The sequence below is a fragment of the Miniopterus schreibersii genome (assembly GCF_964146895.1).
Source record: "Miniopterus schreibersii genome assembly, chromosome: 20".
NCBI lineage: Eukaryota > Metazoa > Chordata > Mammalia > Chiroptera > Miniopteridae > Miniopterus > Miniopterus schreibersii.
In genome coordinates, this window is record NC_138122.1 from 8,110,047 (window position 1) to 8,126,071 (window position 16,025).

The 16,025-nt window shown below is 44.0% G+C and overlaps 1 protein-coding gene across 4 annotated transcripts in view; it reads right to left on the reverse strand.

The window, feature by feature from the left end:
* APLP2 (amyloid beta precursor like protein 2) overlaps positions 1–16,025 on the reverse strand; it is a 65,543-nt gene that overhangs the window by 31,317 nt on the left and 18,201 nt on the right. For all 4 annotated transcript variants that reach the window (XM_081123381.1, XM_081123380.1, XM_081123379.1 and 1 more), the window contains exon 2: positions 757–930. In XM_081123381.1, coding sequence (XP_080979507.1) covers positions 757–930 — 174 coding nt within the window. The remainder of the gene's footprint in view (positions 1–756; positions 931–16,025) is intronic.

Consider the following 16,025-nt stretch of genomic DNA (forward strand, 5'->3'; position numbering starts at 1 on the left):
GGAAAAGCACACACTCAGTAACTGGACTGGTCCGTAAAAGACGGACAACTCCCTCGCAATAAGGGTGAGTGTTCATGCCCACTCGGTGTTTCCTTACCCTGTGCAAACCTAAGTTCCACTGGCTACCCCTGGCTCCAGATAAACTCTTCAAGGAAAAAGATACTGTAACGATGACTGTTCTGGAGACAGGCGGATTTCTGACTACAAATGCGAAAGGAACCTTTGCTTAAGGATATACAAACGCAGCAAGCGTTCAGCCCAATTAATCCATTAGGCATCAGGGCCTCCTGCAGGGTGTGTGTAAGTAGCTGAGTTCAAGCCTATGGAAATGTATTAATAAAATTATAGAATAAAGATCTGGCGCTGGCTCTATACACCAGTCTCGGTAAGAAAGTTCAAACATCTTGTATCCTTTCCTAGGTCAAGTTTTGACTCCAAACCAAGTTGAATGACCTGAGCTGATCATCTACAGCAAGTAGAAACCACAAGCATACACAGCACATGCTTTGTTTCACGTCTTCCATAGCAAGGGGGAGCCGCTGCTGAGCCTCCCGGAGGAAAGTTCACAGCACCCGGATCAACAGCCCCCGAGGAGCCTCAATCATAAAGGCTTGGAAAACAAAAGGGCCCGCGCGCCAGTCACTAGCAACTTGGTCTTAGGTCAAAAGAGAATGACAGAATATCCATTTCTAAGGCAAATGGGTTCCAGTTTGACCCAGAAACAAAGCGGTTTTAAGTTTCTGGCAACACTCTTACCTCCTGACAGTACTGAAGGACTTCTTCTTTTGTCCCAAAGCAGCTCTTGGTGCCGGTAGGGTCAGGTTCCCATTCCCCAGTCTGAATGTTCACATGCATATTTAACTTTCCACAAAACATTGCAATCTGAGGCTCGGCGACAGCAAATCCTGTTCCAGTGTTGGCTGCAAGAGCCTGCAAAGGGGGGCGAAAAACAGGTTTACTCCAAAAAGGCTGGCACAAAGGCAGTCAATCAGCTGTTGGTGACAGAACCGACCTTTCAAAAAATCTTCACTGTAACTATTTTTATGTCATAAACAAATCCTTTCCCAGGAGCGAGGCCACAATGAAAAATGACCTTTGGATGTACATGATCAAAGTGAAAGGTAACCCCCACTCCCCAGCTAGATACTTCTGACTTGGGAATCTATAACCTAACTGTGGTCTCTGTTACAAGCAAATCCACTTAATACATCAAACCACAAAAGCATAAAATGTCTAAAGTTCCAATAATTTTACTCAACGCGCACAAAATTTTATTGAGCAGCAGCTATTATGCAAAGCAACCAGCTAAATGCCTAAGACACAAGTGTGAGCAAAAAGCTATGTTCCCCACTCTCACGGTGCTTGGTCTAGTGCAGCAGTCCACACACCAAGAAAGTGCCATCACATGCCAGACACCCTGAGGGGGACAAGAACACGGCGCTGAAGCAGCATATAAAACGGGAGCCTGCCTTGGGCCTGCACGAGGCGATCAGGGAGCCCCCTGAAGAGAACGCACTTGGGCAGAGCAGCGCTTGGGGCATCGTCAGTGGGGGGCAGGTGGAGAGCGGCAGAGAAGGGAGGAGGGGCTCGCAGGGCCAAGACTGGACAGTCTGCAGACCAACAGGACTTTGGTCTTTATCACTGGAATGTGGAGAGGTTTTAGGCAAAGTTAGTATTTTCCAAACGCAGCTCTGATGCTTTCTCTGGTTGAGGGTGAAGAACAGACTGAAAGGAACCGAGAGTGCACGCAGGGGAATGGCTCAGGAAGCTGGAGGTGCACAGTCCGAGAGACGTGGTAGCCTGGCTAAGAGAGGGTGGTGGAGAGTCAAGAGATCCCGGAGAGCAAAACAAGCAAGTCTTGGTGACAGATTGGCTGGGAGATGGGGAGGAGGTCCCGTCCGGCAGTGCTGGTAAGTGATGGCGTCATTCATGGAACCAGAGCACTGAAAGGCACTTCATAAACAATTCCCTCCTGGTAGGTAAGAATAATAAACTATTGCAGAAAGTCTTTCTTTGGCTAGTATTCACATGTTTGTGAAAGGTCATAGCCATTAACAACTCACAAGTTACAGGTGAGAAATAACATCTAGGCGTGATGACAGCAAGGCTCCTATGCTAAGTCTCTCGCACTAGGAAAAACCACGGGCACCCCAACATCTAGAAATATGCCAACACTGGTGGTTGTAGCCACAGTGGAGGTCTGTGGTCCTTCCTAATGGAAAGTTTGTTCAAAATAAAAATGAAATAGCTTTTAAAAAAATGTTACAACTGGAGGGCGGGGTAGGGTTAGATTGTATGGTCTATTATACTGCTGGTTTTTTTAGTGAGAGGAAAGGAGAGAGATCGATCGATTTCTTGTCCCACTCATTTATGCATTCATTGCTTGATTCCTATATGTGCCCTGACCAGAGACTGAACCTGCAACCTTGGCGTATCAGAGGACACTCTAACCAACTGAGCTACCTGGCCAGGGCTACTACACTGTTCTTTTTAAAAAGAACAATTAACATAAAATGGTTTTCCTGTAAAGGAAAGGGTAGGCCCGGCTGAAGCCTATGGAGAATGTGCGCTTTCTGAGTAATTCTTACTCACCTATACTGAGGGGGACACAGACATGAACAGTCCTTCCAATCAGGAGCCTACATTAGATTTTGAAATACATTATGATCTTTTTTCCAGGACAAATTTACCATCCTACACATTCTGCTTTGAAACATTAGCCCGCTTTCTACTAGTACAGGAGAAAGCAGCACACCACCCGCTGGCTAGCGAGGGGAGAAAAGGAATGTGGAAGTGAAACGTTGCCTAGATCAATCTGGGTCGAAAACCACTTATTAAATCCAGAAAGGAGAACAGTTAGCAACTGTATTGACTAGAATTGACTGTAACCCTACTACTGTGATGACAACCATTTATTAAAGTAAAGGGAAGATCCTATGCCTTCAGTATAACTGCATGTGAAGCTACCGATTGGTATTAAGTCCTATCTCCTCCAAAGAAAGAAAAGCGCATTTAAAGATATCTGGGAAAAGGAGCACTAACAGTGTTTAATCAAAAGAAATTATTAAACGGTATAAGGATGCACACGACAAATGTGTTAATTCTCACAACGAGTTCAAGACAGGCACCAAAACGCCTCTTGTGGGGGCCAACCTTCTTTTGGAGCCGTATCTAAGGATCACGGCTAGAAACCTGGATTACGGCATGGAGGAAAATGGGCATGTGTAAGTCGGTACACAGAGACAAAGGCAAGAAAACCCAGGCACACTTTAGCGTGTTAAAACCAGTGCTCTCCCCAAATTCTTTCCTCCCTTCTTGAAAAGGCCAGACGGAAGTAAATGAAAAAAAATCCAGGGTGACAGGATAAATATGTAATCAAGAAAGCCAAACTGACAGGTCAAAAAGCTTCATAAACCTGCTATACGTGAACCACCACAGTTAAATCTGAAAGATCCTGAGCAGTATTTCCTAAATTCTGTCTGTGGTCATGTATCTAGCTATCTAGCTATATCTATTATCTATCTATCTATATACATATATACACATATAATGTTTTTATTGATTTTTAGAGAGAGAACAAGGGAGGGAGGGAAACATGGATTGGCTGCCTCCTGCACACACCCCCACTGGGGATCAAGCCTGAAATGCGCACGTATGCCCTGGCCGGGGATGGAACCAGGGACCTCTTGGTACATGGGACCAACTGAGCCACACTAGCCAGGGCTGGCCTTGTATACTTTTAACATTAAATAGAATTTTGGGTGTGCTGTGTAATCTTTCAAGTGGGAAGTGGCGGGGGGAGGAGGATTTACCTCTTAAATTCCAAAAATGAACACAGGTAGGACACAGGGTCAGTTAGTTGTGAGGTCGCCCAAGCCACAGCTGTGGAGCGCCAAAACTGTGCAGCAGCCCCTCATCGGCACCAAAGGTGATGCTCCAACGTGTTACTCCTTATGGCTGTTCGCTAACCGACCGCAGCAGTTCCAACTGCATAAATGTTCAGTGTGCGGGTCAACCACTGAGGTCAGCACAGCAGCGGGAAGTGCATTTGCTCTTTGTGCGGAGATGGTCAGCGTTATCTTCCCTAAAGAGAATCTGAAACACCAGAGGTTAAAGCAACAGGGAGAGGCAGCTAAGCAGCAACGGCTCCTCACATCAGTTACCACCAAGAAAAAGGAGAGTAACTGGAATCATTCCAGACAGCTAATATGCTGTAGTGATTCACTTTTGAGTTCAGAAAGATTAATCCTTGTGGTCATAAGAGACTCTCAAGAAGGTATCATCTGAAATATAAAAAGCCTCTGTGGACCATGTCGAGGAATCAACTAATCAAACATACCCCAACCTTATCTAGAGTATAACAGGATCTTTTCTGTTCTGTTTGTACTTCTTTACTTTGAAAATGCTCTTATTTAATGGGCTCTCCATTTTCTTAAGCGCACACTGTGCCTTGATCCATTACATCAACGTATAAATCAATCTGTTTCCTAATCTAACATGTTACAAATGGGACTTCACTGCCAAGTCAGCAGTTCTGATATCCTGTGAACCTGGAATCCACTCCTGAAAGAAAATTAATGCCCCAGCTCTGGCACTTAAGCCAGTGCTTGTGATCTATGCACGTTGCAGCACTTTGAAGGCTTTGAAAACAAATTACATCAATTGCTTTCCTAGCCCAGTGCTTCCATTTTACTTAATAATTCATTCTTAATAAGAAATTCCATTTCATTAATTTGGATCAGGGAAGAGTTTAGCTATCTAAGGACAGAAATTCAACTTGGTAAAAAGTGCTTCTAGTAAGTTGGTTGAAAACCTGAAACGGTTTAAGGCAATAAATAAATTTAAGTCTGAACCTAACTTATCCCCAGCCCTTTAATCACCACCTCTAGAGTGCAACCCCGGGGCCTACCTAAGCCCTACCTCCTTTCACAAAGCCATTCAGGACCAAGGCAGTGCTCCCAATCCAAGAAAGTAAGCAAGCCCATTACTTCCTCCCTAGTTGAAGCTACTGCCCAGGATCTAATCTGGCTCCAGGGTTTGTGAGAGTGCCTGCTGTGGAGCGAGCTGCAGCTTTCTGAAGATTAAGTGAATCATGTTTCCTTGGATAGGAAGGTACTGCATTACAGCCTCTCAGGTGTCCAAGCTTCACCCTGGAAGTCAAGCTAGAACAATTCTAGTTCTTATAAATGCTGAACAATACAGCAGTGGTAGGCGCCTCTGGGACATCTACTTACTACCCGCATGCCCGTGATATTGAAAGACACAGCACTGTTTTTAAAAATTAAAGTCAGTAAAATGACAACCTATTAAAGGATGCAAAAACCCTCTATACTAATTCATTCCTGTTTGTCTAAAGTGGTAAATGCTACTTCGTGATTTATAAATTAAAATGAGTTAAATCTGTGTCCAGAAACCTGTACTTAAAATTTACTTAATTGAACAAAGTTTAAAAAATCCATAGTTTCAAGGTAGCTCCCCAAGATATTTACTAACTACAAAAAGGGAGACAAATCACTTCACAGTGGAGGCACCAACATTAACCTTACCAGCAATAAGACACTGAAGAACACCAATGAGGAAAGGCTCGGGGAAAAACTGAGCGACTGTTACAGACTGGAAAAGACTAAGGAGAAATGACAAGTAAATGCAAAGTGGGGGCCTGAGCAGGGTCCTGGAGCAGGGAAAGGACAGTAATGGGAAAACCAGAGTAATTATTGGAGTAAGATCTGTAAGTTTGTTAACAGTACTGTACCAGTGTTAATGCCCCAGTTTTGGTACCTGCACTATGGTTATGTCAGATGTTAATACTGAGGTGGGCTAATGGTATAGGGGAACTCTCTGTAGTAGTTTTGCAACTCTTTTTTAACTCCAAAATTAGTTCAAAATGAACTGGTTTTGGTTTTTTAATCCTGTTCATCACCTGCCTGAATTTCAACTGCGATTACAGGGTTTCAATCTGTCGAAAAGAGGACAACTAGTAAGTAAAACCAACCAGAACAGGCCCAATACCTGAAAAACTTGCTACTCTGAACACATGAGCACACATTCTAATGTGCTAAAATCCCATGTGTACAAATACTGAGTCTGATTTCTCTCCAATGGGAAAACTAATACAATTCTGCCCAGAGCCTAAGACATAAGTAACTTCTGTTACTGTCAAAGGGGTGCCTATAGTTTGAAGCCTTTAGAGTATCTTCATCAGCTGTACAAAAGGGAAGCTTTCAAGTTAAAAAAAATAAAATCCAAGCTTCAAACATTTCAACCCACTATTTAATAACAGGATTTTTGTCAAGCATTTTCCACATTTTCCAGTTTCAGCAGCAAATGAAGCAAAACCTGTTCTTAAAAATGACAGTTCGCATTACACCAGCTGCAAATCACTGACCTCTCTTTACATTTGAACTTCTCATTAGAAGCTGGTGAATTAGGGTTAGGGGAGAACATTATCCTCCCACGGACATACTCCAGCTGGTAGGTAATATTTTCATAGGCAGTAATTTATACAAATAATTGCTGCTTTTATTAGAGCTCTAAACATTAAAGTACAAATGAGGTATCATTTCCAAGACTGGAAGTGGTTCAGACTGTCTCCTAAGCTTTTTACAGGATCATGGTAATTTGTCCGTCTGGATGACACTGGTAAGGATCCAAGTACCAAGATTTGAGAGAGGTCTGTCTTTCTCTATGTGTCTCTGAGACAAGAGCGGGAAGTCTTTTATAAAAGAAGTTATCAAAAAACATTATTTTTATCTTTTTTAAAAAAAAGATGCAGGACAGTGTTTATGGACCTAAAATTCTCAAGTTCTTTACTGGCTCCTGTTTCTTTCCAGTTTCCCATAATAAAATAGGTATTCTAAGAAGCTGATTTCTGCAGGTATGAAGACACTAGGGACATGCCCTGTCCAGCCACCAGTCTTCTCCTCCCACTGATCTCAGAAGTGCACGACGCGGTGGCTGAGTGTGGGCTGTCAGAGGCGGGCAAAGCAGGACTGAGTCCCAGCCCCATTAATGACTGGCTGCGCCACCTCTGCCAGGTCACCTAGCCTCTCTGCGCCTGTTTCCTCATCTACAAAATATGATAGTAGTAACTACAGGCCATAGTGTTGTTCTGAGGTTTAATCGAGTTAACACATGCAAAGTGCTTGAAAGGGTGCTTGTTACGTAGAAGTTCTTCTGTTGGGGGCTATTATGAGGCTTTAAATTTCTTTATCTAGAAAACAGATATGTAAAACCTACATATTCCTCTCAGGCTTGTTTGGGGGATTAAATTAAGATAATGCACCAAGCACAACGCTGACCTCAGAGCAAGCACTCGGATGTTAGGATCCTTACACAGCGCTGGTTCCCAAAGGTTCATTCTCCGTGGCGACGGTTACACGGGACTGGGGCTTAAATCGGGAGCACAGGGATTTCCATGACCGTCACCCTCCCCAAGTCCCGGAGAGCAGGAGACGGGGTTAGAGGACTGCACGTTCCTGTCTGCCTACTCGGCTGCACATGCCTAAAGCAGGCCATGATCACGCGCTCCATTTTTATTCCGTGGGAAGTCAGCTGCCACGTTTTTACATGAACAATTTCATGCCGCCCTACTCTTTATTTAAAGGAAAACCGTCGGGAACTGCTGGCTTCCTGGCTCCGGTCTGGCTTTCGACGGGCAGGGAAGTGAGGTCAACGCGAACCTGCAGTTACTATTGAGTCACTGTTGTGATCAAAAGAGCACTATGTGAATTATTTCTCTGAGTTTTCTTAAGGGATATCCCCTCTACTTCCAACCCTAGGGAAGTTACTTACTCTCTCGACCTGCTGTCGCTTGTGTGCAGCCTAAACATGGCACTACCCATGTCTTAGGTATTACAGTAAGCGGCACCTACAACACTGACATTGGCTTTTGCTTTACATTACAACAGAACCCTACTTTCCTAAAACTCCTGACACCTAAGAAACATGGCTGGGAAACACAGACAGCTGCCTTGAGTCAGATTCTGCACGATTCCAACGCCAAGCAGCAATCTGTCACACCGAACGCAGAGCTCAGAAAGCCAGGAGGCCTGACTATTACTGTAAGATGATCTTAATGGTGTGAACTTGGGCTCAACCTTTTAACTCAATGGCCAGTATTACTTAAACAGTTATTTACTACGAGTGTACTAAACAGTGTGTGCAAGGCTGGGGGAATTTATATAGGGATGTGTTCTCTAAACCTTCAATGGTAAAATGATTCAAGTAACAAACACCCAGAAGTACTACTGATTAAATATTAATAATTAAATATGTTCTTTCTAAATCATTACTGAGTCAGATGATAGAAACACAAATGATGGGAGGTTTTCTGTGGAATTCCAAGCACAAACCTGGCAATATTATCAGAAATTATAAAGATACTTCTGGCTAACGTGAAGCTCTATGACACTGTGTTTATTAAATGCACTAAGTCACAGCCATTAAAAATGAGGTAATTTTTTAGCATATTTCATGCACTTGAAATGTAATAATTTACACCTTTTTAAATATTCTTCAGACAGACCTATTTTACTAAAATAAATACTCAACCTAGTGATTTTACCAAGGTTAAGTTGGGAAACTATCCAACACATCTGCTTTAGCTGAAGAGCTCTATCTGACTTCAAGATGTTACAACCACAGCCCTGGCCGGGCGGCTCAGCTGGCTGGAGCACCATCCCATATACCAAAAGGTACAGGTTGTGGGTTTGATTCCCAGCCAGGGCACACACCGAGGTTGCAGGTTCGATCCCTGGTCGGGACACATATGGGAGGCAACCAATGGATGTATCCCTCACATTGATGTTTTCTCTCTCTCTCCCCAAACCCTTCCTCCCTCTCGAAAATCTTTTTTTTTTTTTTTTAAAGATGTTACAACCACAAACATGAAAGGCCAATATTAGAGATCTGAAATGGAAAAGAAAACAAACCCATGCAGCTGAAAACATTCATGTTTTAATGTGTAGAGTGGTTTTTACTGCTGTTTTAACAGGGGTCCCTAACATTCACTAGGGGGCTATAAGGTCCCCAACAGGTCTTCAGTGGCCTCCTGAAGAGTAAGACAGGCCTACAGTGCACTTACCTGTGTGCAAATATAAGGCCTCCAAGCCAACAGAACGGCCAGCTATTCCCTCTTGAGGAATGATGGTCCTGAATTCTAACAGTACTTTCTTTCCACCTTTTGTTTTAAAATGTTTTTTGTAAAACGAGGGCAATAGTAAATGGGTCGTCTGTTTTTAAATAATATTCTGTAATATTAAGAATCAACAACCTTCTCTTCCAAAATTTTTCTTCTTAGTTTTTATTAGCTCATGAAAACCAAAGGCTTATTATTAGCTCTTTATTTCTAAGGTTCTGTGATGCCAAAAGGCAAGAAAGGGCAGAAATTCTTAGGTGAATAACCCTTTTCTTTGTTTATAAGTACAAAGTAAGACAATTTGCCAAAACCACTTTCACAGGGCAGAAAGAGGCAAATTCCCATTTTAAAATACAAGTGGCAATTTCTATATGCTATTCTGCTAAACGTTTTAACTATGTTTACAAGGTGCAAGCAATATTCAGATACTAATCTTGATGTCACAACTCATTTTTACCTTCTAAAATTCAATAAAACCGTGAAAATAACAAAAATATGAAAGACCCCACCTCTCCAAGTTCAAAGCAAGTCAAAAGGCATCTTAAGGCACCTTTCCTATGATTTATGCAGCATCTAAATTTGAAAGTAAATACAGGCTGTATTATCAGCTCACACCAGATCTGCTTGCAGAGAGTAATTCTTCCTGTCTGGGACCCATGCCCATGTGCATTACTGTAATTATCAGCAATTTAAAAAAATAAAGTAATAAGGCTAGTATGAGTTGCTGGTCAGAATGTTTACTGCATGCTGCCACTGAGGCAGGCTAGTAAGAAGCTGGGAAAATTCCCTGGCAAGTAGAATGGGGAAACTAAGACAGCTCAACAAACTGGCCAAGCAATTTACAGCCAGATACAGAAGGGTCACTTCCCTAGAGATAACATCTAGACCTCAGTAGTATTTTAGCTCCAGGCTCAGAAAAGCAGCAAAACCAGGTGGGTGAAACCAGGACCAGCAGCAATGACTAATGACCCCTTGCTCTGGCACTGACCAGCAAGTGGAGACCATGACCTTGAAAGGGTTCACCTGGAAAAGCTGATGAATATTCTACTGAGATCCTCCCCTAAATTCTCAGCCTTTAAAAACCCTCAAAACAAAGGACCCAACAAGCACTCTCCCTACCAGGAGCATGCCCAAGCCTTTTCCTTCCCCGTCTCCTTCCCCCACAGGCATGTGTCTCCTATGCTCTAAGGGACCCTGTGAGACTTGCAACCAGGGGAGCAATGGGCAGCAGCAGCTCGTCCCACGCTAACCCCCTGAACTTGTCTCCAAGGCCCCCTTTTCTCTGACTTCCCAATGAGCCAAAGCAGCCCCACGTAGGCTCTCCTGTAGCTTCTATGCTAAGCCCTTCCTTCATTCACTGTCCTGTTTTGATAAACGTACTCTCAAAATCACCTGGACTTGTGCTGTGAATCTTTCCTACACGAAATCGAGAACCCACACACTAGACCCACTCAGGGCCAGGTCCCCTTTCCAGTAACACCAGGACCATTACTCAGGCCCCCTAGGATCAAGCCACCTAACTACCAGAATGCATAAAGGAGAGGAAGAAAAGCTACACTGGAAAAGACTGAATAAGACGGATGTAAATATTTGCAAACACACCCAGCGGGGAGTACAGCAGCACTATTGTTCTCCTGGTCAGGTGGGCCTCAGGGAGCTGTGACCACACTCTTGCCCTCTATAGGCCGTTCTCCACGGCATCCTGAATTATCTCAGCACGTCACTCTTCTGTTCCAAGGAATCCCCACCCTTTAAACAAGCCCTGCCTCACTCCATCACCCAACCCTGTGCTCAGCACCACCCTCTGGGTCCTTGTGCCCACACCAGCCAGGGTCTTTCTAGCCTCAAGGCTCTCACCAGAACTCCCTTCCCCAGCTCTTCCTGAGCAGGCACCTTCTCCTCCTTCAGGACTGAAATGTGCATCCTCTGAGGGGCCTTCCTGAGGAGAGTCCCCAATCCGTTGCTGTTTCCCCTCTCCTCCCCCAAGCAAACTGAAACTATCTACATTGCCCAGCTCCCTCCATTAGAATGTAAGCCCTTAAGAGGAGAACCTCATCTATTTTTCTAAGCACAGTATTTGGAAACAGCACCTAGAATAAGAGGTAATCATTCACACCCAGTAAGTGCCCGTCTGACCTTATAGCCTGTGTTCCTGGTTTCTTCGGGACACTTCGTTAAACTAGTATCAATTAGCAGAGATTACTCAGCAGCAATTTCAAAATGATTAACACTATATTAGTCCTTATACAAGTAGATCAATAATGAATGACAAAAAAACTTGTGCAATATGGCAAGTTTCCATTTTTTTTTTTGCCAAGTGAATCCACGCACACAGCCTGAAAAGCCACAAAACACGAGGCTCACAGGAGAATGCAGTCTCCAGCCCAGGCCAGCACGCCCCTCAGAGGCAGCACTGCTAGCCCTTTCGTGTGCCATTTACCTCTACTACGTGCCATGTTCCTGCATCTTTTCAGTTCAGACATTATCAACTTCCTATTAAAAAAGGATTTAACTTTATTTTATTATCTTTTTAAATCCTCGCCGAAGATATGCTTTTATTGATTTTGGAGAGGAAGGGAGAGGAAGAGAAACATCGATGTGAGAGAGAAACATCAATCATTTGGCTCCTGCATGAGCCCAATGGGGGATGGGACGCACAACCTGAGTACATGCACTGACCAGAAACTGAACCCATGACTCTTCGGTGCACGAGATGAAGCTCCAACCAACTGAGCCACACGGGCCAGGGCAAAAGGATGTACCTCTTAAACCAGCAAACCCTATGTTCATCCACACTGGTGCCCTTGCCCCGTTAGTCAAACCCTATTTGCATTATCATAGCATGAAAATGTACGAGGTGCAGTTCCTTCCTTAAGCGTCTACTTGCCCCCTTAGAGGCAGCATCTGAGCCTTTCCCCTCTTGGCTTCATGGGCGCTGATCACCAACACTCAGCCTGTCAGCAGCTCTGCAAACCCCTTCAGCGCAGTCTTGCGCACTAGGTGATCCAACCGTTTCGATTCCGTTTCTTGACATCAGCCCTCCCGGCCCACTTTTCTGCTTCACCTGCACAGATTATTCTCCAGGCCTGAGCGCAGCCACCATTCCTGGCACCGTGACTATAGCCATCCCGAAAATTCCTTCTACTTCTCTCCTGTTTCCTGACTCAGGACCCTCTTCTCTCTTGACTACTTTTAGTAGCTCACATTTTCCTGAGAAAGGGTATGTGAATGGCAAGTTTCAAACATGACAGCTCTCAAAACAGGTTATTTTATACACAGACATTATCGGTAATTTGGACAAGCACTAAACTGTGAGCTGGACAGACGTTTCTCCCAGAATTGAAGGCATGAAGCTACTGTCTTCATAGCTTCCAGCATGGTGCTGATAAATGTAAGGCCACTTTAATCCCTAATCTCTAATCCTTTGTGCAGGTCTTTTTTTTTTTATCCTTCCCGGTATGTAAGTAAAGTCTAAGACCTTACCAAATCCTGGCATTCTGAAATTTGAACATAACATGCCTTGGTCTGGGTTTTTGTCATTTGCTTACCTAAGCTCTCAGTGGGGCCACATCAACCTGGACAGACTCAGTCCTGGGCTTCCCGTTTTGGGCCCAAATTCTTAGTGGCTTCCTCTTGGACCTCCTATATCGCTCCTCTGCCTTTCTTATCTTTTCCTTTCTAGTTTCTTTTTAATAATTTTTAAAATTGAGTTTAGAGAGAGAGAGGGCGAGAGAGAGAGAAATATCTATTTGCTTTCCTCTTATTTGTGTACTCATTGATTGGTTCTTGCATGTGCCCTGACAAGGGATCAAACCCGCACCTTGGATATTGGGACGACACTCTAATCAAATGAGCAATCCAGCCAGGGCTCTAGTTTCTTTTTGTTCTTTCTGAAAGATTTCTAGATTTTTAAAATTTTCGGTATCAGGTTTCTAATCTCCAAGAACTCTTTCCTTATTCTCCAAAGCCCTTTAATTGCAAACTATTGTACCATTGATATTAATACCCTCTCCTCTTTGAGGTAAATATCAAGAACTTATCCAAAGGTATTTATCTGTTCCTTGCCTTGTCTTCAAGTAGCTTTTCCCCTCATGTTTTGTTCCTGTTCATGTTCAAGGTGTTTCTGAAATGGCTGGTGATCCTAAGCCAAGGGAGCACTAAAAAGCTGGTTAGGAGTTTTCTGTACATGGATAGGACTTGTCGAGTGACCCTCACTCCCCTCTTCTGAGAGGAATCCTACAGTTCCTCACTGGGGCACAGGGGCCTGGCTGTCAGGGACCTGGGGGGCGTGGCAGGGAGACCTTTACCTCCCTGTGCCTCACCTTCCGCTGGGCCAGCCACCCACGAGTGAACTGTCAGTCCTTTCCTGGGGTACTGAGGGGCTAATCACTCCTATTTTCAACCCCTCCCTGCTACTGGCCTCACCCACTCAGGGCTTTGATGCTGTTCATCCCTCGTTTAAGTTCTGCTCTCCAAATCAGGTTGCTTTAGTTGGCGTTTCCCCTGCATTTAGGCATCAGTTGCTTCTGGGCTGCTGGCTCGGTTACTCGGGTCCCTCTGCTTTCCCATGTCAACACTCTGTGGACATCTTTCCTTCGCTCCTATTCTTTGTCCCTGTTGGTTTACTCTTACGTTAAATGGATAGAAAACTAGGCAGCACTCTCATCAGGACAGCACTAGAACTGGAATCCTCTGCCCGCCTCGTTTGAGGCAACAATTCAAAGCTATTACGCACATACTAGAAAACTAGAGATGGGAAAGTGTTAACAAGATCACAAGTTTTTTTATTATTATTATTTAAACATAATGCCAGTTAAAGTAAAATAAAACTCTGGTCCTATTTACTCAAATTATTTCATCTGATCATTTTACAACTGTTACAGTGAACATGCTAGTCACTGGGTTTTATGGGTTGAATCATGCATCCCCCCAAATTCATGTTGAAGTCCTAACCCCCACTACCTCCGAATGTGAGACTATTTGGCAATAAGGTCATTGCAGGTGTAATTAAGATGAGGTCATACTAGAGTAGGGCCCCTAATCCAATATGAATGGCACCCTTATAAAAAGAGGAAATGTGAAAAGACAGATACATACACACAGGGAGACCACCACACGAAGACTGAAGTAAAGAAACTACCAAAAGCCAAGGAACTACCGAAAGCCAAGAGGAGCCTGGAACAGATCCTTCTTTAGCACCTTCAGAGGGAGCATGGCCCTACGAACACCTTGATCTTGGATTTCTAGCCTCCAGAACAGAATGGGAAGACAATAAATGTGTCACTCAGGCTTTGGGACTTCGTTACAGCAGCCCTAGCTGGGTAATACACTGGGCAAACTAGTAAGACTCAATATATGTATTTGGGGAGCTCAGTCTTAGAGACAAGATCCAGACAGAGAAACCCAAACCACAATATAACGCAACAGTATGAATGAGAGGTGAGGAAGTGGAAACTAAGAGCCCTGCAATCTAAGAAGAGCTACAGCACAGGCAGGCACGAGGCTTAGCACAGAAGAGAAACAGCGATGGGGCGAGGTGAAGGGCAGTCTCCAAAACCTCTTCTCCATGGAAACTGTGCTTGGGCTCCCTTCCAGCACGAGGATGTCCTTGCGAGGCATATTTTATGTCCTTGCGAGACATATTTTAGCAGGCGGAAAGGGGAAAGATTCTGTAGGGCCAAGGAGGCCAGCTGGGAAGGCACTGCACCCATCCTGGAGAAAGGTAATGAACAACAAGCAGGAAAGGGGCAGACGGAAGACATGCTGATGGGAGCCGAGCAGGAGGCATGAGAGGAGGTCAAAACGATTCCAGCTTCCCAATTCTGACATCCAGGGGGCAGTAGTAAAAACCAGCAAAGAACCTGAAAAGGGTTGGTCGGGAGGAGGCATGGGATGGAAGATGGTCAGATGTCAGGTTTCCGATTTGGATGCGTTGTATTTTAAGTACGCAAAGGTTATACAAGTGGCAAGAGTGGAGATTTTTACCAGACAAAAAATATAGGCCAGGAACTCCAGAGCTGGGATTATGAACTTGCAGTTACAGGCTGGAATTATGAACTTGCAATTCAGTAACAGGCTGAAAGAATTTTTAAACCCAGAGATTAGGGAGGATCATCAGGGGAGACTGCAGTTGATAGCGAGGACAGAACCATAAAGAATAGCAACACTGGGGGAACAGAAAGCAAGCCCACTGCTGAGGGAGAAGAGCCAGGAGAGAGAAAGCAGTACCAACTGAAATGCCAGCCCAGGACTTCAGTGGTTATGAGCGCACTAATCACTTCCATGCGTGGAAGTGACAGAAACACGGTCACTGAGCCCCGGAGACACCTGAGATGAGGAAATAGTCTGAGTACAGATGGTAGGTAAGTCTACTGGCTCAAGTATTTCCAATGAAAATTAGCATCCCAATTGAGATGTGGCTATAAATGTACAATATATGCTGAACTTCAAAGATTTAGTATGTAAATTTAAAAATGTAAAATAGCTCATTAGCTATATTACATGTTGATTTTATAATATGATTATACAAGCTGAAATACTCTCTCAGCTATACTGAGTTAATAAAATACATTGTTAAAACTAATTTTTGCTTTTTTCAAAAATGCCAACTAGAAAAATTTACATTACACATGTGTCTTGCATTTATTTCTGCTGGATGTGCTATGTTGAATATTCAGTTAACACTGTGCTAAGAAAGACATAACCTGAGTGACTTTTTTCTTTCACCTAGAGATGCCATTTAAATGCACTTGCCCCCTGGCCTGTGTGGCTCAGTGGTTAGAGTGTCCACCCAAGCACCGAAGGGTCTCGAGTTCGATTCCCGGTCAAGGGCACATACCTGGGTTGCAGGTTCAATCCCCGGCGAGGGCGCATGTGAGAGGCAACCAAT